The 23,721-nt window shown below is 43.2% G+C and overlaps 1 protein-coding gene across 1 annotated transcript in view; it reads left to right on the top strand.

Annotated features, from left to right (window-relative positions):
• EXT1 (exostosin glycosyltransferase 1) overlaps positions 1–20,798 on the top strand; it is a 175,619-nt gene extending 154,821 nt beyond the window's left edge. Inside the window, exons 4-11 of the mRNA XM_038128528.1 lie at positions 1,699–1,818; positions 7,320–7,452; positions 8,807–8,925; positions 9,646–9,741; positions 12,720–12,809; positions 16,480–16,640; positions 17,640–17,811; positions 20,334–20,798. Coding sequence (XP_037984456.1) covers positions 1,699–1,818; positions 7,320–7,452; positions 8,807–8,925; positions 9,646–9,741; positions 12,720–12,809; positions 16,480–16,640; positions 17,640–17,811; positions 20,334–20,519 — 1,077 coding nt within the window. The 3' untranslated portion in view covers positions 20,520–20,798. The remainder of the gene's footprint in view (positions 1–1,698; positions 1,819–7,319; positions 7,453–8,806; positions 8,926–9,645; positions 9,742–12,719; positions 12,810–16,479; positions 16,641–17,639; positions 17,812–20,333) is intronic.
• Positions 20,799–23,721: the final 2,923 nt, after the last annotated feature.

Raw genomic sequence — 23,721 nt, 5'->3', positions numbered from 1 at the left:
CTACATGTATTCCGGTTCTGTCTTTCATACTACTTTTGCAGGGAGCATTTTACCTAAAGACCCATGTTTTACTTAAGGGGCCTATAGGGGAGGGAAATACAGCAGCATCTTGGACAATCTGACCATTTTCTTCTGGTCCACCTAGCTGCAGTGCCAACTCTCTCATAAGCCCTAAGTCTGTGTTATATTAGCAGAGTCTTTAAGATGATGGTCTGAGAATTGAAGGGCTGAGGGAGCAAATACTGGCCCATCTGACACTGCACCCAGTGGAGCCATTGGCAAAGTGTCCAGACCTGGTTGCAAACTTTGCAAAGAATTTGGTGGTTCTTGTGAAAGTTTTTTACATGTAAATTTTTAAAGTCACAAATTTTCTTCAGGGAAGAGATTTCATGGGAAATAATTTGATTTGGGAACACGTGAAAGCAAGTAATGATCACCATCTCTTCTCAGAATATTTTAGGAGTAAGTATAGTGTGTTTTGGTCAGGAAAGGGTTGAATGTGGTGGGATGGCAGCAAACTTCAGAATAAGCTGGAATGCACAAGGACCAAATACACAGCCCAGGTATTTGCTTTTAAAACTAATGACTCGGGTAAAAGGTTTATGAGAAACCAGTGTCTGAGAATAAATTGGCATAATTTAGTGGTTGGACTCGATGAGCTTAGAGGTCTTTTCCATCTAAACAATTCTGTGATTCCAGTTAGAAATCTCAAAATGATTGAGTGATTGTGTGTGTGTGAACATGTTTGTTCATTTCTAGAAAAAGATGAGTGCAAAGCAGCAACATACTCTAAATGCCTTTCTAGTCCTGTGACTAGCTGTCATCACTGAAGCAAATTTCAGTTGAATCCCCTTGATAATGTCACTTTGCATTGTCCAAGTTGTACTGGAGACCTTGGTCAATGTCCTAAGTTAAAAAATGGCATATACACACCTTAGTTTTGAGAAGGACATGGGGATGGTGAAAGAGGTAGACATGAAGCCCTTCCCTTCTGAACTAGTGAGCAGTTACATTTTTTAATGGAAAAGTGATGCAGCAGGACAATTTAGGGTTTATTTATAAGGCAACTTATACAACAATTACTGTGTAGATTGTGGAAAGAGGACAAAAATAAGCACTGTTTTCCCTTGTGAATAATAGATGTTGTGGAAGATGTTATTCTTTCCACCTAAGGTAATTACTAAAATGCAATTTGATCCACAGGCTCCCAGAAAGTGGAGTCTTACTTAAGATATTGCTGTGTTTTCCTTAGGACACTTAGTGTTGTCATGCTGTGGTAAATGCAATTCCAGATCCTATTAATATACTTGGAATGTGGGGATTATTGTTGAACTCTCAAGACCTGCAGGTACTAGGTTGTTAAAATACTAGTCCATGAAGTGTTTTGTGGGATGAAAAGCATGAGGGCTGCATGGAGGAGCTCCTTACTATGCCACACCACTCATTACCCTAAAACCATCAAAAATTAAAAGAAAGCAGATTAAAAAAAAGTTACTATATTTAATATCAGAGGTTATAAAGGGTTGTGTCTCATTTGTTTTACATCAAGGCTTTAACTGTTGACACACATCTCCATTGGATTGGAGTGCTGAAGCTGTACAACCTGCTAATGGAGGAGAGGGCTTGTCAGCAGCATATTAATTTGATGAGGCTGTGTTGTTTCTAAAGCTTCTGACTGTATTACATCTTGTATTACAGATTCCTTCTACAATCAGGTCTATCCATCAGGATAAAATCCTAGCACTTAGACAGCAGACACAGTTCTTGTGGGAGGCTTATTTTTCTTCAGTTGAGAAGATTGTATTGACTACACTAGAGGTAAGTAAAAATTGTCTGGGACCTTGCCAAGCAGTGAGATTTCCATACCTGTCCAACTGCTCCTGTCCTCAGCTGGCTTCAGACCTTGGTTTTCATGACATGCAATTGGTCACTGGGAAAAAAGCTCAGCATCTTGATGAGTTTTCTCCCCTAAGGAAATACTTTCTTCATTATCAGAATCCACATTAGAAAACTGACACAGTGAAAAATGGGAGCTACCCAACACATGGAAAAGTTGTCATGTGTGATCTTGACTTTGCAAGGCTTTATAGCTTATGAATCACTATCCTTGTCATTGGTAGTAAATGTATTTCTTGAGAAACCTTTCTGGAATTCTTTTTGGAAATAATGCTACTGTAGAGCACCATTCCTTGACATTTTGATGCCCCGTGATGGGGGTGTTGATCTGGCTCAAGAAAAGGGGGGGTTGTAAATGCTATGTGTTATCTTCACCCACAGGAAAAGGGAAAGGCCTGATCATTCTTATAAATTATTAATAGATAATCATAATTAGACTGCTATTAAAAGGGGAGACAGATGATCTCAAATGTAGAGAGAATCCTTTCTGAATTGAAAGACAGGGGAAAGATGAAAGGCTCTTCAGAAGTAGGGCCCAGGCTGCAGTTTCAAAAGCAGGTTTCTTTTCTAACTGTTTTGCAATTTTTCACATAAATTCTTGACACATTTGTACCACTGAAAGGGGCTCACTTTGTAGGTGCAAATGCATTCGTCTTATGCTAAAGCTTCTGCAATAGCACCTGTCTTTGTGCACAGTTGAAATGTACAGTTGTTAAGGTTCCACATTTCCTGCTGTACCTGCTTCTCCCTGAAAACTGCAAATGAGCGCCCATGGCTGATCAACCTCCAGCTGCTGCAAGGCAGTCCCTTAGGTTTTTCCATGCCAGTGAAGAAAACCAGCCAGGGAACATTTGCAAAACCCCTGGCATAGCTATCCTCACAATGCTCCCATTGCCCTCAGAAGAGCATGTCTTCATCTGTGCTGCCTGTTGGGAAATGCTCTTCATCCTCAAACTCCTCATGAGCACTGATGAGGTAGTGATAATTACCACAGCCCACACCAGGATCAGGCTCACAAAGGTGGAAGACCATGTGCCACTGCTCACAGTTTAATTAACCCTTACAGAAGTGCTCCCAGGGTGCATCAGGTGCCTCTGCCTTCCCTGCACATGCCCTGTTATTGTTAGGGGTTGCTAAAAGGACAGGGGCACACAGCTGTCCCCACTGCCCCTCGTGCCTGTGCTGGCTCTGGACTCCAGGGCACATAACTTGCAGCTCCCACAGCCTTGGTGTCCATCACATCAAGTTCCAGTGCTCACACATGTGTCTCTGGTGCTGCTTTGGGACACATTGGCCCTTGTGGTTTCAGGAGCCCAAGGAACAGCAAAACATCTAAGGCAGAAGCAGATGGGTAACCAGCAAGTGGAGTTTCTGCTCAGAGCAGAAAAAACAAAGTGAAGACAAAAGTCTTCCCAGAAGATTTAGTTTATTGAAACCAATTAATGTATGCCTGGTGTTGATGTTCTGGGTTTTTTTCATCTGTTGGGAGACTGATTTTGGTTTGAGGTTTTTTTTTGGGAGGGGGAGGTGTTGGTTTTGGGATTTTTTGTCCTTTTTTGATTCACGACTCTCAATCTTTTGAGATAGCTGAGGGGATTTTTTTCTTTTCACTCATTTCACATTTCAACTTGCCTAAGTAAAGTCCCATGTTAACTTTCTTTAGGAAAGGATTAATACAGTTGAGAGTGACTTTTCTCACTCTGACAAAAGTTTTGTTGTCTGAAACCTGCAAGCAGTATATCCTCTTCTTAAAATCTAATGCCTGGAAGTAAATTCCTACCAGGATTTTTTTTTTTTTTGGTGGATGTGATCCATCTTCTATTGCAATATTGTTGTGTCAGAGTGCTCTAATGATTCTAGATATCATCAGAATAATCACTTGCCCACTAACTGCAGTGCCAGTGTATGTCCCTGTCTGAGGATATGAGCACAGAAGAAGTCTTCACCAAATCAGATGTCTGCAAGGACATCACAGCCCTTTATTCTGCACATCTCTGGAAACCTTAAATCACATTTTAAGTTCCTTGATCATCTCACAGCATTTGGTGGCTGCTGTGGTTCAACCCCAGCCAGCAGCCAAGCCCCAGGCAGCTGCTCATTCACTCTCCCATCAGTGGGATCAGGGAGGGAACTGGAAGGGTAAAAGCCAGAAAACTCATGGGTTGAGATAAATACAGTTTAATAGGGAAAGCAAAGCTATGTAAAAAATGAAGCAAAGCAAGGAATTAAGTCACTGCTTCCCACTCCAGGGGAGCAGGGCACCATCATGTGTAATGACTTGAGGAAACAAACACCATCACTCCAAATGTCTTCCTCTTCCTCCTTCTTCCCCCACCTTTATATCCTGAGCATGATGTCATGTGGTCTGGAATTTCCCTTAGGCCAGTTTGGGTCACCCATGCTGGCTGTGTCACCTCCCAACCTCCCAGACAGCCCCAATTTCCTCACCACCGTGGCCGTATGAGAATCGGAAAAGGCCCTGGCTCTGTGCAAGCCCTGCTCAGCAATAACAAAAACATCTCTAGAGTGTCAACCCTGTGTTTAGCACAAATCCAAACCACAGCCCCATAGGAGCCACTGTGAAGAAAATGAACTCTACCTCAGTGAAGTGGCCTAAGCCAAGCAGCTGATAGCCCAAAATAAGATGTTTGAATCATTTGGTCAGCAACCCCCTGTGGCAGGCACAGAGGAGCTGCCCAGTGTCTTGCACACGGTGTGGGTTAGGCAGTGATGCTCGCTGTGTCTGCTGCAGGCTGGTGAGTGGGAGCTCTGGCAGTGCAGCAGTGGGCTGCTGCAGGCACCATCGGATGCATGCTCCAGCGTATCTGCCCTTCTTCAGCTTCATCTTCTCTTGAAGCAAACCCAAAACATCCCTGCACAGCATTCCCAGTCCTCCACTCAGGAAGAAGAGGAGAGAGGGACAGCACAAAGTACAGAAAATAAATTCTGGATGCTTGGCTAAGGCCTGTTGAAAAGCAGCAATGATTAGGGCAATATGTGAACTTTTTGAAGTGTGAGTATGAGGGAGACAAAAATATTGGACTATTAATGCATTCCAAAAAGAAGAAGGAGATCTTGCCAGAGATCCTAACCCCTTTCTTCTCTTATTAAACTTCCTGTTATCCCTCATCATTGGAGAGACCAGGTAGATGCTGTCTCTGCAATATGTGCAACACTGTACACTCTACATTTTAATTCCTTGTGTCCTCCATGTTTTTGTTTGGTTTTTTTTTTTCACTTCTGAGTTCTCTTTCTGCCAGGTTTTTCCCCTCTGTTCTGACAGACAGCTAGGTTTCGTATGTAGGCCCAGGAGAGTGATGAATTAGTGACCCATTTTTTACGGTGGTGAACCACCTCCCCAGCTCCCCGGGAGGATGCAGGAGCACTCAGGTGAGGTTTGTGAGGCTGAGGGGCTCCCAAGCAGCCGCTGCTGCAGTGGCACCGGGGCCCTGCCCTGCTGGAGCTGCGCTGGCTCCGGGCACGCTGAGGCGCGGGACACGAGCCACGTGTTTGCCCTGCAGCCTTGCTGGCTACCAGTGCCCTGAAAAAGTCCACTGCCTGTGCAAACCTCCTGGCCAGGCAAATTTACAGACTTCTACTTGTCCAATTCTGCCCCAGTTCTGAGACAGCAAGAGGGAGGAGCTGCAATATTTATGCTTTGTGGTAAACACTCAAAAATAAATACTTTCCAGGTTCTCTCTTATTTAGTGGCATAACTTGCAGTTGGGTAAACAACAGTCATTGCCTGTGTTTTTTCCTGTCCCCACTGCCATGTGGGGCTGATACACCTAACTTCTCAACTGAAATATTCAGATACATTCTTGTCGGTGATGGCATTACAGTCCTAAGTCTGTTATTCCAAAACAAAAAGTTAAATTAACTTACTCATGTGAGTGAATTACTGCATATTAGCTATGGTAATTGGCTGTAGGCAAAATTCAGAAAAGCATGCATTTAACATCTGCCCCAGTTTAGCAGTACATGTATTGCCACCAGCAGTGGATTGTCTAACACAATGTAACTGGTGTTTTAATCTTTTCTTGTCATGGCAATCAAAAATTCCAGGAAAACTGCTGCTTGTGGCAATACTTATTCATGTATTGACCAAATGTCCCTGAACTTAGCAGCTTACAGACATTTTAGCTTGCTTAGACTGCAGCAGCTGCTTTTATTCTTCTTGTGGTGGGTCTTTCTGATTTTTTGGTATTCCTACACTTCAGTCCAGCTTCAGAGACATGAAGTTTCACCCAGATACATCTGTGTTAAGACCAGAGACACTGGGTTAGAACAACCAGCATGTTCTTGGCACTCAAGCCCTGTCCTCTGCATAAACTGCCAGTTACATGGAAACCTCGTTGGAAGATAACAAAAGATGAACTTCAGAAGAAGTCAGGGCGTTCCTGCTTAGCCAGCTTGGGGGAAAATTCATCCTTTACCACCCACTGGCCCTTTGCAGTATTCCATCTCCAGACCTGCTAACTTCTAAAGCTCCAAGGGAAAGCAAATCTGTAAGATGTGGCTCAAGAGTGTATTGCACTTAAAAAGTTGCATCTTCTTTGGAGGCTGGATTTGTCCTATTAGAGATTCCCACCACTGAATCTCATTATGCCTTTGCAGGAAGTTTAAAGGATTTCCCATCAGTGTAAGAACCATTCTTGTTCCTGCAATTAGGTATCCGATGTGAAGCAACTGTAATTTCATAAATGCACACTAATTGTACAGCCTGGTATCTTTTTTTCTTTTTCTGCTTGTGGTATTCTAGATGATAAAGTAGATGACCTAGCAATCTGTTCTGACTTCAAAAATCTAGGAATCTCTGGATTTGGCCCCCTATAGAGTCAGACAGTAGTTGTGAAAAGATCGTCTGTTTCATCCAACAAGGAACTGTTACAGAACTGAGACGTGGAATCAGTGATGTATCTGAATGCTAATATCCCTTTATAATTAAGAAAAAAATAATAATTAGTGCAGCCTGATTTGCTGAAAGTCTTTTTGGTTTTGAATACTCTCCTTATCTCCTAATATTACCTGACTTTTTAATGCCATCCTCAAATAATTATCTTCTGTGAGTTCTGGATAGTAAAGCTGACAATGAACTAATCAGCCTTACAACTGCCAAGATACTCAAATAGACAAAATATTTGACTTGAAATATAAAATGCAATAAATTATCTGGTCCCCATGTCCAGAGAGACTAATCAGGTGCTCTAAAACCTATGGCACAAAAGCCTGAGCTGCTGAAGTGGTGTCAGTGTGTGCAGGTTCTGAGTCCTTTTAAGAGAGATCAAGGAGGAGTGTCTAGTAATTTGTGTGCCTCAGCTTTTTGCAGAATGGGTGATGATTCCAGTCAGCTGGAGTCCCTAAAGCTTCTACCAGTGACTATGACAGTCTATTTAAAAATCATTACTTCTCTTGTTTTCCAGATTATTCAGGACAGAATATTTAAGCACATATCACGTAATAGCTTAATATGGAACAAACATCCTGGAGGGTTATTTGTACTGCCACAATATTCCTCATATCTGGGAGATTTTCCTTACTACTATGCTAATCTTGGTGAGTGAATCCTTGCTATAATGTAGTAGCATCTGGAATTTCTAGTGGAATTTTGAAGTTTTGTCTTTCAGTAGCATGTGCCAAGTGACTTACCATTCATTTCTAGTTAATGATGCCTTTCATTTATCCTGTCTCAATCTTCACTGCCCACTGTAGACTGTAACATCTCTGACTCATCAACATGCATCATGTGCCTCTTGCTTGCAGAGATTGTTTGAAAAAAAAAAAAAAAGTATGTTCCTTCATACTTTTCAGTTGCTAGTAATTAATGCCTGAGTTGCTGACCCATTAATGGCCTGAGGGGACATAAGAGGAATAGCTTTTTCCTTTCTTTGTTTATTTGTGCTTGGCAAATTGGAAAAGTGGTAATTTACCCATGACACTTTTTATTGGAGTGCACACTCGGTATGGATTTACTCTGCATACTATGTGTCTTCATATGAATCCCACTAGAAGGAATGAATAGGGCTTAGGTTCATGGCTTTTTCCTGAAGCAGAGCTTGAACAATGAGTTCTGCAGGCAAATTTGCCTCCAGGCTGAAGGGATCCTGCTTACCAGACTGCTGCTACTTTTGGCTCAGCCTGTGCCATCCCACTTGTGTGGATCTGTACTGCTCACCTGCTAAAAATTGACAGTTACTGTGTTAAAAAAGGGAGAAGAAGGTTTCTGTGCTAATTCTGATGAAAAACGACTATGACCCCCACACTGATGAATTTAGATGAGGTTGAGAGCAGTAATGAAGGGTAGGCACCAGTAGGATGTGTTATTCCAGGCAAAAAAAGAACTCATAGCAAGACAAAAATATAAAAATGGAATGCAAGGATGCAAGCAGAATTATCAGCTCAGAATGTAATTGAAGATGCATGTGGATAGGAATCAACCCAGAAAGAGCAAAAATCTGACAGAGGCTGTAATGGAACTGAGGAAAATGAATAAGCTTCTGGAATTTGTGGAGATAATCTGTAAAAAACATCAAGCATCCAGAGCCAGGCAGCAAAACAGAGCCTGTGTCAAGAAGGACATTTGCCTGAACAAACTAGATGTCAATATTTTGGGACAAACTGGATGAAAAAAAAAGAGATAACAGAACATCTGTGGAAACAGTGAGTAAGAAAAGGAAATAATTGTTTTGGAGTCCGGTATTTCAGAGTGGAAGTTAAAGGCGCAGAGTGGGAGTTAAAGGGAAGTGTGATCTCCTCTGAAGCATCTGGTATCTGAGAGGAAGGGAGATGACCTAAAAAAACCTGGCAAGGTTTGCATTAAGTGCAGATTGTTTTTTCCATCCCCAAAGTCCTTTAATCTGTAATAACTGGGGCGATTTTGTCTTTACTGAACACATCTCTCTTCACTCAGGTCTGAAGCCTCTTTCCACATTCACTGCCGTTATCCATGCAGTAACTCCCCTGGTTTCCCAATCTCAGCCTGTGCTGAAACTCCTGGTTGCTGTAGCCAAGTCCCAGTACTGTGCACAGGTAAGCAGCACTGTTTGGCTGTCAGTCACAGCAGAGACAAACCACTCTGCCAGGAATGTGGAGCCTAGTGACTCAGCCCTGTTTCAACCCCCTGTGTCAATTCTGATGTTTCTTTCCTCTGAGATTTCTATGGTCAATGACCTACATGCATGGGAAATAAAAATTCTGAGTATAATGGGAGTGGAATAGAGATAGTAATTAAACCCATTGTTAGATGAGACAGGTAAAATAATGAGTGCACTTTAAAGACCAGCATAGTGTGTGTGTGTGCTGCAAGCTGCACAAGGATTCCTATGCCTCAAAAGCCATTACAAGATCTTCCTTCCTCCTGCTGTGACTTTTAATCTCATCAGTGCCAGGATTTTGGCTTCTCTAAATAAAACTCCGGGGAGTTAAGTAGGAGCACCCTCTTGCAGTGGAGTGTCACAGGCGGTTTTGCCTTTAATGAGAGCCACAGTAAATCAGTCACATCTGTATCATGTGGCTGATACAGAGACTTCCCAGGTTCCTGTCCAACCTATATTTGCCTGAGAGGATATATATTGTAAGTAGTCGGCTTGGGTGAAATCAGTGTAGGAAGTGTTATTTTTATGCAGATCTGTTTCATTGCTTTGGATTTTGAAATTTCTAATTTGAATTTAACATGTCTGTCTGGAAATCTGAGACCTTAGAATATGGTGCCGCAAAGGTCTTTGATCATGGTCCAATATTCTCTTTCAGATTATTGTTTTATGGAATTGTGATAAACCCCTCCCAGCCAAACACCGCTGGCCTGCCACTTCTGTGCCTGTCATAGTCATTGAAGGAGAAAGCAAGGTAGGTGGAGAGAAGCACGGTAAAAGGTTTCCTGCATTCTCTGACGGGACAGGAATTTATTTTTCCAGCAGCTTTGGTGAAAGCTTTGTAGTTCCCAACAAAATGACAGCTCCCTTCTATTCCTTGGCCTTTTGTACCAGCTTAGTTGCAGATTCCTGTTTCACGCATGGGCCCTGTGCACTCAGAAATCATCAGCGTGACAATTAATGCCTTGAATCTGAGATTCACAGGTGGGACCCAGTTTTGAAATGTGACCCCAGCAGCAGAGAGTGCTCACCCCATGGTTGGAGATTCCATCTCTCTGCAGGTGCATGAAAGTAGTGATGCAGCTGCACTCACTGAGTCTGAGAAGTCACATGCAAGACTTGGCGGTCAGTTATGGACTCAAAAGCATAGTTATAAATGAGAGCTTACCTTTGAAAAGTATCTTCTTTTATGGCCTTGAGAGGTACTGCTGCCATCAAAAAAAAAAAAGGGAAGGGACATGGAACACTTGTGTGGGAACAAAATCACCATGTCATCTCTTGCTGTGCAACACACGTCTTTTTTGTACTTTCACAAAGTGAAAATAGATGCCATCAGATGAGAAAATAGGGGTTTTTTTAATTCTCACTTAAGTGGATGAATCCTTTCAAAATGCAGGCCTGAGAGAAGCAAGACTTCTTGCTTCTAGAATCTGAAACGGATTTGAGCTGGACCTCTCTGCAGTCTCTGTCAGCTGGCTCCAGAGCTCTGTTGGCATAGTTGCTTTGCCTGTACAATCCTATTTTGAATTTGTAATCTTGTCTTTGGTCTTTTCTCCTGGTCAGCTTAACAAGAGATAGAGAGCCCTGCAAGGTTGGCACCTAAAGGCTCTGGCCTTAGCTAGCTATGTAAACAGTATCAGGAGAATTGCTGCAGGGCCAAGAAAGGTTGTAGAGATTTCTGAGCCTTTTGAATGTTCTGGGTGTTTTTATTTTCTTTTTGTAAAACTAGCAGAGGTGAGATGGAGGAGAAATCTCTGACCAGTACTATAATGTTTGTAGAAATTGGCCCCAGGCACTGTTTAGATTACAAATGAGTCTCCTGAGTACATTAAGGTGTGTTTATAGTGGACAGTCTCTTCCCTCTAATATCCCAGCATATGCCAAATGGCTTCTTATGTGCAAAGCTGTTTTTTTGAACCAAGTTTGCAGAGCCAGAGCAACACAGTTCAAAGGTTGCACAAAGGAACTGCTTTTCATCTCCAAACTTGACTAAGGCCTGCTGGCAGGCACCAGTACTCCATGCAGCTGGTCATGGTGGTCTGCCTCTATCAAACCTTCACTCTTCTCTTGAAATCAAATATTATCACACCCATTTTACAAAATGGTACTTTAGCTATTAAAAAAATACATGGCAAATCCTGACTGTTGTACTACCTAAAATTTTTGCACAGTCTGTAAAAGATTAGGGATGAAAACATGGGTCTCCTGCTGGCTGCTTGCTCTGCTTTGTCTTAAGCACAGCAAAACCCTCAGGCCCAGCCAGATGACCTCTTCATCAGAGCCCTGCCTCCCTGGACCGAGGCCATCACAGTGCTGAAGGGGTGCTCTCCAGACAGACATTGTGAACATCTTGATTGTGGAGACAGATCTTTCTCTGAATCAAGGCATAGATTCCAAAGGCCTGTTCCCAAACAGGTTGCAGGGGATGTAGAACTGACCATGTCAATTAGAAGGGTTGTGTAAAACTTCTCCACGTCCCTGTTTCCATACAGTGGATTCCTCTTACTGGGCTTGACCTTTGAAGTATTCTCTTGGCATAGTAAATTGGTAAAGAAGTCTAGTAACTAACCAGGCTTTTCCTAGTAAATTTCCTAGTAAATGAGGGAAGCAAACTGTGTCATGTCCTTGTTATTCTTCATGAGTTCTCATGAAGGTGCTATTTAGTCTGATAAAGAAACCATATGGATTTTTATTTCTTGCTGTTATCTTTTTGATCCAGCTTTCCCATCCATTTCCTATTACTTTGAAAACTGTCCTGCTATATCTTTAAAAAGCTTATTCTGCATATAGGTTTTTATATATAGAATGGTGTGAGTTGGAAGGGACGTAGGCTATCCAGTGCCAACCCCCCTGCCATGGATTAAGAAACCTCCCACTAGACCAGGTTGCTCAGAGCTCTGTGCAGCCTGGCCTTGAACACTCCCAGGGATGGGGCATCCACAGTTTCTCTGGGCAACCTGTTACAGTGCCTCACCATCCTCACAGGAAAGATTTTTTTCCTAATACCTAGTTTAAACCTCCTCTCTATCAGTTTGAATCCATTCTCCCTTGTGCTGTCTCTACATGCTCTTATAAAACATCCCTCTCCATCTTTCTTTCAGGCTCCCTTCAGGTACTGGAAGGCCATTTAAGAATGTGACTTCTTAAAATGCTGCAATACCTATATAATTCTTCATGCAGATAAAGCTCGATTTGAGCTTTAAAAGCTCAAGTTCTTTAGCATATTCTCCTTTCCTGATGGAGAGTGTTGCACCATCCTGGTAGTATTACATCCTTCACACACAGCCTGGGCTGTTTGGTTTCCCAGCTGTGTAAGGTTATGAAGGCTGCAAAGTCCTTCTCGGCGTTCAATACCTTTGATCCTCACACCCTGTAGGAGAGCAGAGGGACAGTCCTAGCCACCAGGGAAATATCTCCACAAAGAAGCTGTAGGTACATCTAATTATCTGTACAGACCAGTGCAGTTTGTCACTAAAGGAAAGCAGCCGGCTGCAAAGAGGGAGGTCTATTCAGAAATTACCCCTCAGATAGAAGGTACAGGCTGACTGCTGGGGTGACAAAAATGACACTCCTTCACTTTTGAGCTGAAGAGTCCTTTCCATCAGACAGAAATATGCCACCTACCTCAGACAAGAGGAAATAAGAGTGAGGAATAAAATTAAGTATTTGCCTTGGAAATGAGTCCTTCAAGTGATGTTTATTTCCTTCCCTTCCTGCCGTGAATACCCACAGGTTATGAGCAGTCGCTTCCTACCCTACGACAACATAGTGACAGATGCAGTGCTGAGCCTGGATGAGGACACCGTGCTTTCAACCACTGAGGTAAGGGTCTCTGTCATCTTGGGAGTCTGCTTGGCTCCTGGGCTCAGCCTGAGCACAACAGATTCGCTCTTCTCTTGGCTTTGCCAGTGAGCAAATGTTACGAGATTTCCTGCTACACTCCTCAGATTTAAGGTGTTGCACTTGTTTCAGCAACCCTGCAACTGCCTGTCATCAGAGGAGCTTTTTGCCCTGGTTAATTGGCTCATCATTAGCATATGGTTCTTCCGTTCTTTATTATTTTAGTAACATAGCTGCAGGCGGGTGTAGGCAGCCGAGAGCAGTCAGCTTTAATATTCTGCTCTCACTTTTCTGATTGGGGTGGCTTCCCCCGCCACGGTATCCGTAGGTAGAGGGCGAAGGCTTGTCAGCAGAGGGGAACTGCTATCATTCCAGAAGACAGCATTGCCACCCTAGTGCAGATTTCACTGAGGAATGCTCTTTCCCCATTGTGTCAGCCCATAAAATTGGAGATCTTTGCTAGTTTAGGTGCTCGAGTGTCTGTGCCAAGAGCAAGATAGCACTAAGAAAAGAAAAATACTGTAGAAAACCAATTTTTACAACTGGGATGAGTATTGATTTCTAGAACCTCTTCCTGAGAACCACAAGGGAAACCGATGACAGTTTATATAGAGTGCAATACTTGGGAAATACATTATTAATGATGGCCAGGGAATAGCTTGAAAAACTCGATTTTCTTTTGTTTTCCCTTTTTTCCTCCATGTCCATGGTCATTCTGTTCTCCCCACTTCACCTACATAAAAATGCATTTCTGTCAGTGATGGGGATCTTTCACTGATGCTGCCAGTACTTATATATCAGTGAAGAAATGCGTAACATTAGTCTTCAGTCACTGCTATATACCCTAAGATGTCACTGAATTTGTTCTAAATGGATGAGATTGCAACTACTCTTCTCCCCTGTACAGACGTTGTGCTCTGGTTAGACTGCTCAAGAAACATCCTTGGTAGCCCTCTTTTGCTTCAAAAATGAAAGAAATAGTTGACATTGAACCTGTTTGATACCAGTGTTACACCTTGGTAGTTCCTGCTAGATGAGGAAGAATATGGCTGCTGCCAAAGCACTTGTGTGCAAAGCCCTGCTCAGCCCAAAGAAACCCCAAAGCAATAAAAGATATTTCTCCTTGGGCTGGACTTCCTAAGCAGGTTGTTGCTCATGATGAAGGGTCCCATCTCAGCTGCCCTGGGGATCATGGTAATACCTCTAAGGGACTTCATCGCATGACAGGATATTTACAGCAATCCAGCCTGTGGATTCCCTGAGGATTTGAGGCTTTGTTTTGTTTTAACTGGTATTTAGTCATCCTACAAACTTCAGAGTCACACAGGCTTCTGGAACATGTATGAAATCTGAAATAAATAGTGCTTCTCATTTGACTTGGCCATGTTTTACCCTTAACATTTTGAAGCACAAATACTTGCTGTTGTGTGAGACAGCCTACACTTTTCTTTGTGGTTTTGTTACTTTGCTTTGTTTTCTTTGTTGCTCCTGTGAACAACTTAGAGCTGATCCTGTGTGTTTGTGCAGTGGGTATTTGCTCTACAAGCCCCCTGGTCCCTGTGCTGCAGACAGATCCAGCTGGCCAGCTCTTCCTAGAACCCACCTTGCAGCTCCAGCCTGTGTCTGCCAGGGTGCCACCACCAGCAGCTCTGCTTGGTGGCTCTCCATGAAGAGAGAACTCTCTATTGCTTCCCCCACGGTACAGCTTACCCCAATGTGATGGGACGTTTCCTTTGAAACTAGCTACTCATGGAGGGTTGTGGTGGCACAGCTACAAGGCCCAGAAAAGGCAGATTAGAAACATGGTCAAAAACAATCACATTTCCAGTGAGAGCAGCAGTCACCAGGCACATCCTCTGGACTATCTGACCCCAGTGTAGTAAAGGTTTTCCATTCTCAACAGAACAGCGTGTAATTGTTCTGTGAGAGGAGCTGTTCCACAGGCTCAGAGGGGTGTGTGCGTGGGAAGTCATTAGAAATCAGTGTGGGTCATGATCCAGAGGGTTAAGAGACTGCCAGCTTGGTTGGGTTTTCCTAGTGATCAGCCAGGAGTGGCAGTGCTGCTGGAAATTACTTAGGATGAGACCTGAGGGGCTCTTCTAATAAAGGGAGTTTTCTCTTAGGGTGGTTGCTTTGCTGCATCTCCCTAGTGCAAGGGCAGATAGTTGAAAGCAGAAGAGAGGGCACTGGGTGCAGCAATTTTATTATTTATTTAAGTTTGAGATTCTCAGATTTCTCAAAAGAAAACAGATGTCACGTTTTATGGGAAAGGCCTTTACAGGGAAAAAACCCTTCAGTTCTTTCATGTGGTATTGATTTGGATGAGATCAGAACTATCACAACGTAACTGGTTTGTGCACATTGTCTTTCTGGTTGGCCTCAGATTCCTTGAAACATCTTTAAAGAAAATAACCAGGCCCTAACTTCGTATTTCAGCCCATGTGCGACTCTTCTGTTTCATAAAAACACTGTAAATGTGAGAAGTCTGACAGTAATCAACACAAAATGGGACTGTTCTCAGAGCAGCTATTCTTTACCTAACCTCAACACCCTTAACTTTGACTGCATTCTTGGAAGGCTTTTCAAACATTTTTGAGTGAAGTTTCAGGTCCCTCTGGTACTGAGGGGAACCTAATGTGCAGTGCAGCAACAAAGCCCTCCTTTTTTGGGGTTTGAATAGGACAATAAGAATTGTTATAACTTTAAAAATTTCAGTCTAGCTTGATCTCCAAAACTGAAGTTGAAGGGTAGGGACTGCCAACCATTGATAAAATCTTTCCATTTATATTTTTACCAAACTCTTCTCAAATATCATGCTGACGATCCTTTTGCAAAGTACTCAGATCATCCCTTTCCTAATATCACTAGATTTTTTCTTGGTGGGACCATGGGGTAGCAATATCCTGTCACTTCTCAATTCTCAGAGATTTGAGTTGTTAGAATAGTTACAGCAGGAAAATTAAAGTAAAAAAATGCCATCGGCAGCATTTGACATAGTCTTGTGTCTCATACAATCTAAAGCATTTTTCTTAAAGTTTAGGCTCCCTATGCCGTTTAAGTAAATGGGAATTTTATCTTCCTCTTTATTAAGCTATATCTTGATCCTTTTTGTTCATATTGACAGTCTTGAAAGTATGACTGACATGGTCTTCAGAAGGCTCAAAACAGTTGGAAAATATAAAAGGACTCCACACTGACTGTTTTCACTGAGCCACCTTTACCATTTAAAATGCTTGACTCCTGATTTTCCAAACTCTGTGTTAACAGTGATAAAATGGTAGGTGCAATGCACAAAGATTTTAGTTTACCACATGGCTATTACCCCTTGGTGTTACATCGAGGTATAAATACATGCACCTACACCCATTCTTTCTGTAACTTGAAAAGGTTTGATATGTAAAGGGCAAGCTTGAAAATGTTAATGTAATGCTGTGATGCTCTAGACTCCCTTTAACAGGAACCATTAAAATGTGCATAATTATAGGGCAAAATGTCAAGCAGTCAGTTTAATTTACTGATGAATACACAGAATTACTGTTTTGCAACAGTTCCAAGATTTTGAACTGCGAATTAGTGGCAAGGTAGTATTTTGTTTTGTTGACATTTATTGAAGCAGTTTTGGTATTCATTTGGCCTGTACCTTTGTCCACAGGTGGATTTTGCCTTTACAGTTTGGCAGAGCTTTCCAGAGAGGATTGTAGGCTATCCTGCACGCAGTCACTTCTGGGACAACACTAAGGAAAGGTGGGGGTATACCTCCAAATGGACTAATGACTATTCCATGGTATTGACAGGAGCTGCTATTTACCACAAGTAAGAATCCAGAGCATCTGCTATCCTCCTTCTGTATGAAATAAAATAGTGAAGAGGGGGTGGGGGTAGGGTATGAAGAACATTCTACTGGGGAGGGGAAAAAATGGAAAGATAGTAAGTGGGTCTACTTTTTATGGGGTAATAATTTAAGTTCTTGGTTTAGCTCTGGGGATCTGGTAATCATTACTGCACTTGTTGGGTCTCTTTGAAGTCACTTGTGTTTTGAGGCAGTTGGACTGCTCTTTTTAACATCAGGAATTACATACTTCAAAGAGTTCCTGAATTCATTAAGCTGCTTGGCTGAATGGCCTGTAGCATAGCAGAAAGGAGGTTACTTCCAGACCAGCTCTGGGTATGTGTTGGCTGACAGCTACAGACTGCAAAGTCTTCTGGCTACTCTAGAAATGTAGTACAATGGGCATGTGACAGTTCAGCATGTTGCAGCATGTTGGAGAAAACCTGTGTTGTTAGAACTTAGCAGACCAAAGTTCTCTCTACATTTAAAGAAAAAGAAAATTCTGGAATCTCTAATCCACACCCCCACAAAGAAGAAGACAAGCCATAGGGGATTATATAGACCCAAAGGAGAATAATTTCAACAATAAGAACAGTAGTAGGGCAGTTTTAATAAGAGTGCCATCACTCTTTCCAACTGAACAGTTTGGAAAGAAAGTAGGGAGGATGAATTCATCAGTGTTGTCTATCACACTGTAGCACAGTGGGGCTCTCCTTCCTCCTTGTCCATTATCTTGATACTTAGGCCCACATTGTTTCTTTGAACGTGGTTGCAAAAAAGGTATATGTTCTCTTTCTCCTTTAGCACTGTTTACTGTCTTGATGAGAAACTGATATTTCCCTTCTTGTTGGAGGGTGAGACCAAAGAAAGGAAGTGCTATATTGGGAGATGAGTACAAAACTTGGGTCTCAACTGAGATAGAAATGTCCTGGATACCTGAAAGCCCAGTGACTTGTATTGATAACACTGCTGTTGGTTTTCAGATATTATCACTACCTGTACACTCATTACCTGCCTGCCAGCCTAAAGAATATGGTGGACCAACTGGCCAACTGTGAGGACATTCTAATGAATTTTTTGGTGTCAGCCGTGACAAAATTGCCTCCAATCAAAGTAACACAGAAAAAACAGTATAAGGAGACCATGATGGGACAGGTATGTAATCACAGCACGTTTCAGCAGTGGGGATGTATTGATAATGTAACAGGTTCATTTCTAGGTTAGGCTTACAGAGTGATACAATTCTGTCAAATATTTTTGCAGTTTCTAGTTTAGCAGAACTGTGAATAGACTTTAGATATGCTTATTAGAATGAAGAAAAAAGAAAACTAACAAATGTCTACTGTGAATGCTGCTTCCCGTCATGGTTTTCTGACATGGTGTTATTCATGGTAATCCCAAACTCCTGGAACTGATGGTTGTGGTGACTGAATTCCAGTTAAACCCTAATTTTCTAAGTAAGTATTCTAGACCCAAGACTTAGTAATGGAATGCTAGAAGTGTAAGTAAATTCTAGAAAGATTTTCTATTTATTATTATTATTATTAATTAATATAATGTACCAGGCTGTCCCTGTGCTATTTTAAATTATATAGTGTGATTCAAGCACTGACACTGAACTGTCACAACAGAGATAATTTGTGATATGCAAGTGTTTTTTCCCCACAGGGAACATTTTATCCCACAGTCATGCCATCACTCATTAGCAGCCATGAAGTACTTGTTTTAGGTGCTCTTCCAGATACTGGTTAAGCCTTCTGTCATTGCAGAAGAACCTCTAGTAACAGGGATACATGGTAGTGTGGGGACACTTGTCCTCCTCCTACCCTGTGTGAGAGAACAGTGGGGGGAATAGCAAGTCCTGCACAGCCTGCAAGTCCTGAGCAGCCTCCCATCTGTGCTGCCACGGTGTCAGTGATCTCAATGCAAACAGAACCACGATTACCAGGGGGCAGGTGAAAGAAGGACCCTCGATTTTCCCCTCCCCTTTTCTCCTGATAGCATTACTCAGCTCTTTGACTGGGGAGTTGCCATGCCAGTTTATAACTTCATTATCTCTGTGTCACTGTGCTTGCACTTGAGGTAGCATTGGTAGCATTCAGCAGTTCTGACTCATCTGGGTGCCCAGGAGACCTTCTGTGAACACCAAGGTGCCATCCAGAAAGTACCTATTGCTTCCAGCTTCAGCTTCACCTCTCCACAGGGCTGTGCTTTGGCTGCTTGGCAAAGCTGGAGCATTCATTTTTCATCTTACAGCAAGGGTGACTCGAGTCAGCCATGAACTATAACTCTCTCCTAAAGACAAGTTGTTCCTGCAGCTTTGGGAAATGTAATGGACCATGTTCATAATTCCTTGAAAGACAAATAAAAAATTAACATAACCTCAGTGTTGTGACAGAGATGAATAGTCATATGGAAATTCAGTGTTAATGGCCAAAATACCTGCTATAATCCTCTAGCAACAAGCTTTTACTTGCTCTTTGGTGGCTCTGTATAATCAGGAGGCTGTAACCAATGCATATTATAACCTACCACTTGAGCTAAACCGGACAGGCCTTGGACTAAGATCAAGTCTGGTATCACAGTCATTTGGCAAGTCCCTGACTTTATCTGTTTCTTCATGTTTTAATTTACCTCCTTTGACTTTAGCAATTTATATTTGTTTTTAAAGTATAGTGAAAACATAAGTGCTTTAGAGAGATACATGGGAAATGGCACAAAAAACCCCTAGGTTCTCAACATCCATACTTTATCTTAAATAATAGTTTTATTATGTTTATAAATGTTCTTTTGGTACAGACAAAGAATAATAACAGCTTTAAAGCTGCTAGGGCCTTTTTTTCCAGCGCTGCTGAGTTTCAGTGGACATCCGCAGGGATTACAGCTGCCCTGAACTTTGGAAAATCATGCAGAATATTTTGCATGTATGCAGTCAAAGACCATGGTGTTTTCCTTGGGTCAGAGTTAAATATGATGTAGTGTGGGACTCCAGTTCATTTTTTGAGTCTGTGAGATGGTGCTGTCTGATGCACTGGACTTGGCCAGAGCGATTCCTGGAAGCACCTTGCTTTTCACCCACACACGAGTAATGCCAAACACATAAGGACATCTAAGTTACAAGCTGGTTGAAATTACTTGTGCATAAATTCCTGCAGATCTGAATTGCAAAAGTGCAGGTTTGACCCTGAATAATTGTTTTCCTCCTATGGCTGAAGACCATGGGCAGCAACAGGCCTGGCCTTGGGTGTGCACCTCTGCTGGAAAGCAATGGCCTTCTGTTTTTTCCTGGTGGTTTTTAAGAACTTGTTGTATCTCTGAAATAGCTGGAGGGTTTGAAGAAAAGAAGAGTGAGGGATGGGGTGAAATAGAGTGCTGGCAAGATTTGGGAGGGCTGCTTGTGGGTGTTGTGTTCCACAGGTTGGCTCGTGGTCGAACTCATGTTTCCATGCTGCCCTGCCCTCTGCTCTCTTTGGGAAGTCAGGGGTGTCCAGCTCAGCATCACTGGATCTGCTGTGGGCAGGGTGTTCTTCCCCTCTCTGAGCCCCCCAAGCCGCCACAGAGCCGCGTGTCCCCGAGCCCTGGCAGGGCACCACGGTGTCCGCCTGGCCCGGCTCCCGCCCTTCCCAGCATCCTGTGTGCCAAGGCCGACTCTGATCTCTGCTCTCCTCTCCTCACAGACGTCCCGGGCCTCGCGCTGGGCCGACCCCGACCACTTTGCCCAGCGGCAGAGCTGCATGAACACTTTTGCCAGCTGGTTTGGCTATATGCCGCTGATCCACTCGCAGATGAGGCTCGACCCTGTCCTCTTTAAAGACCAGGTCTCCATCCTGAGGAAGAAGTACCGAGACATTGAACGACTCTGAGGACGCTGCTGAGGGGGCCGAGCCGCCCTCGCCCGCGGGAGCCAGACTGTGCCGCCGACAGCGAGCGCCCGACCCCGCCAGCCGCGTCCCGGTGCCGGGGCCGCTGCTCCGGACTGCGCCGAACCGCCGGCACGCTGCTGTCGCTGGGACTAGGTCGTGTACAGTTTCATTATGGAACATTAAATAATTATTTTTGAAATGATTGCTATGCAGGTTTAAACTTTTTTAATGATCAAAAAAAAAACCCTATTAAAAACAGAGTTCTTTCTTTAATCAAAATTGTGTTGGTTGTGAATATTTCAGAGCTGCCATTTCTTTCTTTTATGCATTTGATTGTCAATGCAATTTTCATTCCTTTTTCCCTGCACAGTTAAACGCTGGAATCTCACTGGGGAAAAATGCAGCAGGTTCAGAAACAAACTGAGCACAAACAGGACAGAACTGAAGTACTAATATTTCTCATTTACTACCAACTTTTTTTCCTGTTTTCCCCAATCCAGTAGCAGCCCCTGTGGCTGAAATCCTTTGGACAGCTGGAAAACTGGAGAATCTCCAAGGAGCCAAATGAGAGGGCAGATCCTTCTGGTTAGGGACCTCTGTTTTAAAGGCAATCAGCCTTGCCTTGAAGGGAGAGAGCAGCACTATTGTGGAGGAGCACAGGGACACACGTGCACAGCAGGGCTGCAGGGGTTGTGCTCAGAGAGGTACATCTGGGTGTCCCTGCCCATGAATGGCAGAGCACCCTGGGGCAGTCCGCAAGGCCAGCATGGTGGTCCTGTGGGACACCCAGAGCCTGTGCAAGTCCCTGCTGCAGGCAGTGGTGCCACTTGGCAGCTAAACATCCAGAAGCAGATTCGTTCTGAGGGTAGGAGTGTTGATGGAGAGCAAGAAAGGACTTTGGTGCTTGCAGTGCAGGAATTTGGCCTATCACTGGCTTATTTGAAATAAATTAAAAAAATCAAAGCATGGGTTTCTCTTTTTTCTTTTTTTTTTTTTTTCTTGGAAGTGCAAATATATAGAGACATTCCCTCATGCAGGTCTGACACCTGAAGTAAAGCATATGGTCAGACACTGGGTCCTGGCACCAGTGGTGTTCCCAGGCATGCTTGGGTCAGAGTAACTCACACAAAAACCTGCTTCTGAAAGATGAGTGCTGCTCATGCTCCAAAATGGTTTTAGCATTTCAAATATAAGTATTTTTAAATTGAAATATTCCAGTTGTTTATTTTTTTGTAATCCTTTGCTTATTTATGTGTTTCTTTGCATTGAAGAATGAAAACAGAAGCAGTGATTTGGGTCAGGAAGATGCCATTCCAGTTTGCTAAGAAAATAAGCACTTTAAAAATGTTTCAAACCCTCACATTTTGGGGTGCTCTGTAATTATCCCCACCCCAAGAGGAGCTCTGTTAAGTCACAGCAAGAGGGTTTAGTGCTGATGCCCAGAAGACCAGCAAGCCTTTCTATACCTCACTTCTTTGTAAGCAGGCAGTCTGGTAGCAGGGATGAGGAGTAGCAACTCTTCAGTCACTACCAGTCTCATCTCGTAGGGATGAAGAGTAATTGGACCAGAATGACCACCTGTTTCATTCAGGCTCAGGCACCAATTTAATATGCAGCTTTAAGCAACTCGCATAACCAGGGCATGCCTCGATTTCCTCTTTGTAAAAGTAATAGTTACTGATTGTAGAGAGAATGCTGTGAAGCTTAAATAATTTCTCTTGCTGGTAAGATTATTATCCCTAAACAGAGGGTTGCTGTCAAAGTGAAAAGTACATGTTGCTAAATGTTGAATGCAACCTGACGTGAAGACTTGCAGAGGGTGCTTTGCTTTGCATATGCACTGCAATATTTGAACAGAGCACATCAAGTTAGGACAGGACCATCAGGTTCCTGGCATTTTGTTTTAGAATCATAGAATGGTTTGGGTTGGAAAGGATCTTGAAAATCATCTAGTTCCAGTCCCCCTGCCACGGGCAGGGACATCTTCCACTAGACCGGGTTGCTCAGAGCCTCATCCAGCCTGGCCTTGGACACGTCCAGCATGTTCTGGGTACCTGTTCCAGTGCCTCACCACCCTCACAGTAAAGAATTTCTTCCTAATATCTGATCTGAATCTACCTTCTTTCAGTTTAAAACCATTACCCCTTGTCCTGTCACTACATACCCATGTAAATCTGAACCAAATCTTTAAAGGAATCTGCCAAAATGTGAGACTGCAGCTAGTGACTTCAGCTGCTGAAAGGAAGAGGTACAGTCTCACCTGACACCTTCTGCCATGGTGGTGGACACCAGGTGCTTCTGTGAGCCCATTCAGGTCTTTAAACTCATGGAGAACTGTCCAGTGATTTATTGGCTTTTTCTAATACCATTTTAGAGAGTTAAATCCTCATGTGGAGAGAAATGTAAAGAGGCAGCAGCCGGTAGGCAAGGCCAGGGAGGGAAGGGGAGCAGGATATATTTCAGTCTGTGTTTGGGTGAGCTCCTAATTCAGCTGCCCAAATCTTGTAAGAATCTGAACCTCACTTCCCTGTGCTCTCAGGTCTGTGCTTGGTGATCTGCATGGGAAGGTGAAATCCAGTGATTTTATTTTCCAGAATGAATGGCTCAGTGGCTCCCATGACCTGGAGATCAGGTAGCTCATTCAAGGACTGGAACAGACCTTCTCCTTTGACTCCCTTTTTGGAGAATGTGCCAAACACTGGATAAGGCTTGCAGGGCTCACGTTTTTGCTCCTGTGCCATGTGCAGGTGAGTGAGCACCTGTGTCCACCAGAGCATCTGCACCTCTGGGAAGCAGTCACTGGTCTGTAGCCAGCAAGAGGGACCTCTACTAAAACAAAATTAGAATTCCACTTGGGTTTTAGTAAATGCCATTTGGGGGCACGTGGGTTGGAGTTTTAGTTAGAAAGAGAGTAACTAGCTATGTTTGGAGTGCAGCAAGTCAAGCCAAGCTTTTAAGCTGTTTGACATTCCGTTATCGTCACTTTTTGGGGGTGCCTGAAAGAGACTGTGCTAAAGCTCACTCTCAGTGTGATTCAAGGCCCCTTGTGTTTACTGATTGCTAATTAAACAAGTGACAATGGAAGGCTTAGCTCCAGAAGGGATGTGGATAGGTAGGAGCGTTTCTCTTTGCCGTGCGTTACCCGGGTGCAGTCGTCTTGCTGGGAAAGAATGTCACTCACGGCCAATCTTGAGAGCGGCCG

This window comes from Motacilla alba, chromosome 2, assembly GCF_015832195.1.
Source record: "Motacilla alba alba isolate MOTALB_02 chromosome 2, Motacilla_alba_V1.0_pri, whole genome shotgun sequence".
NCBI lineage: Eukaryota > Metazoa > Chordata > Aves > Passeriformes > Motacillidae > Motacilla > Motacilla alba.
The sequence above is the reverse complement of the archived record's forward strand: the minus strand, read 5'-3'. Positions and strand labels throughout refer to the sequence as shown.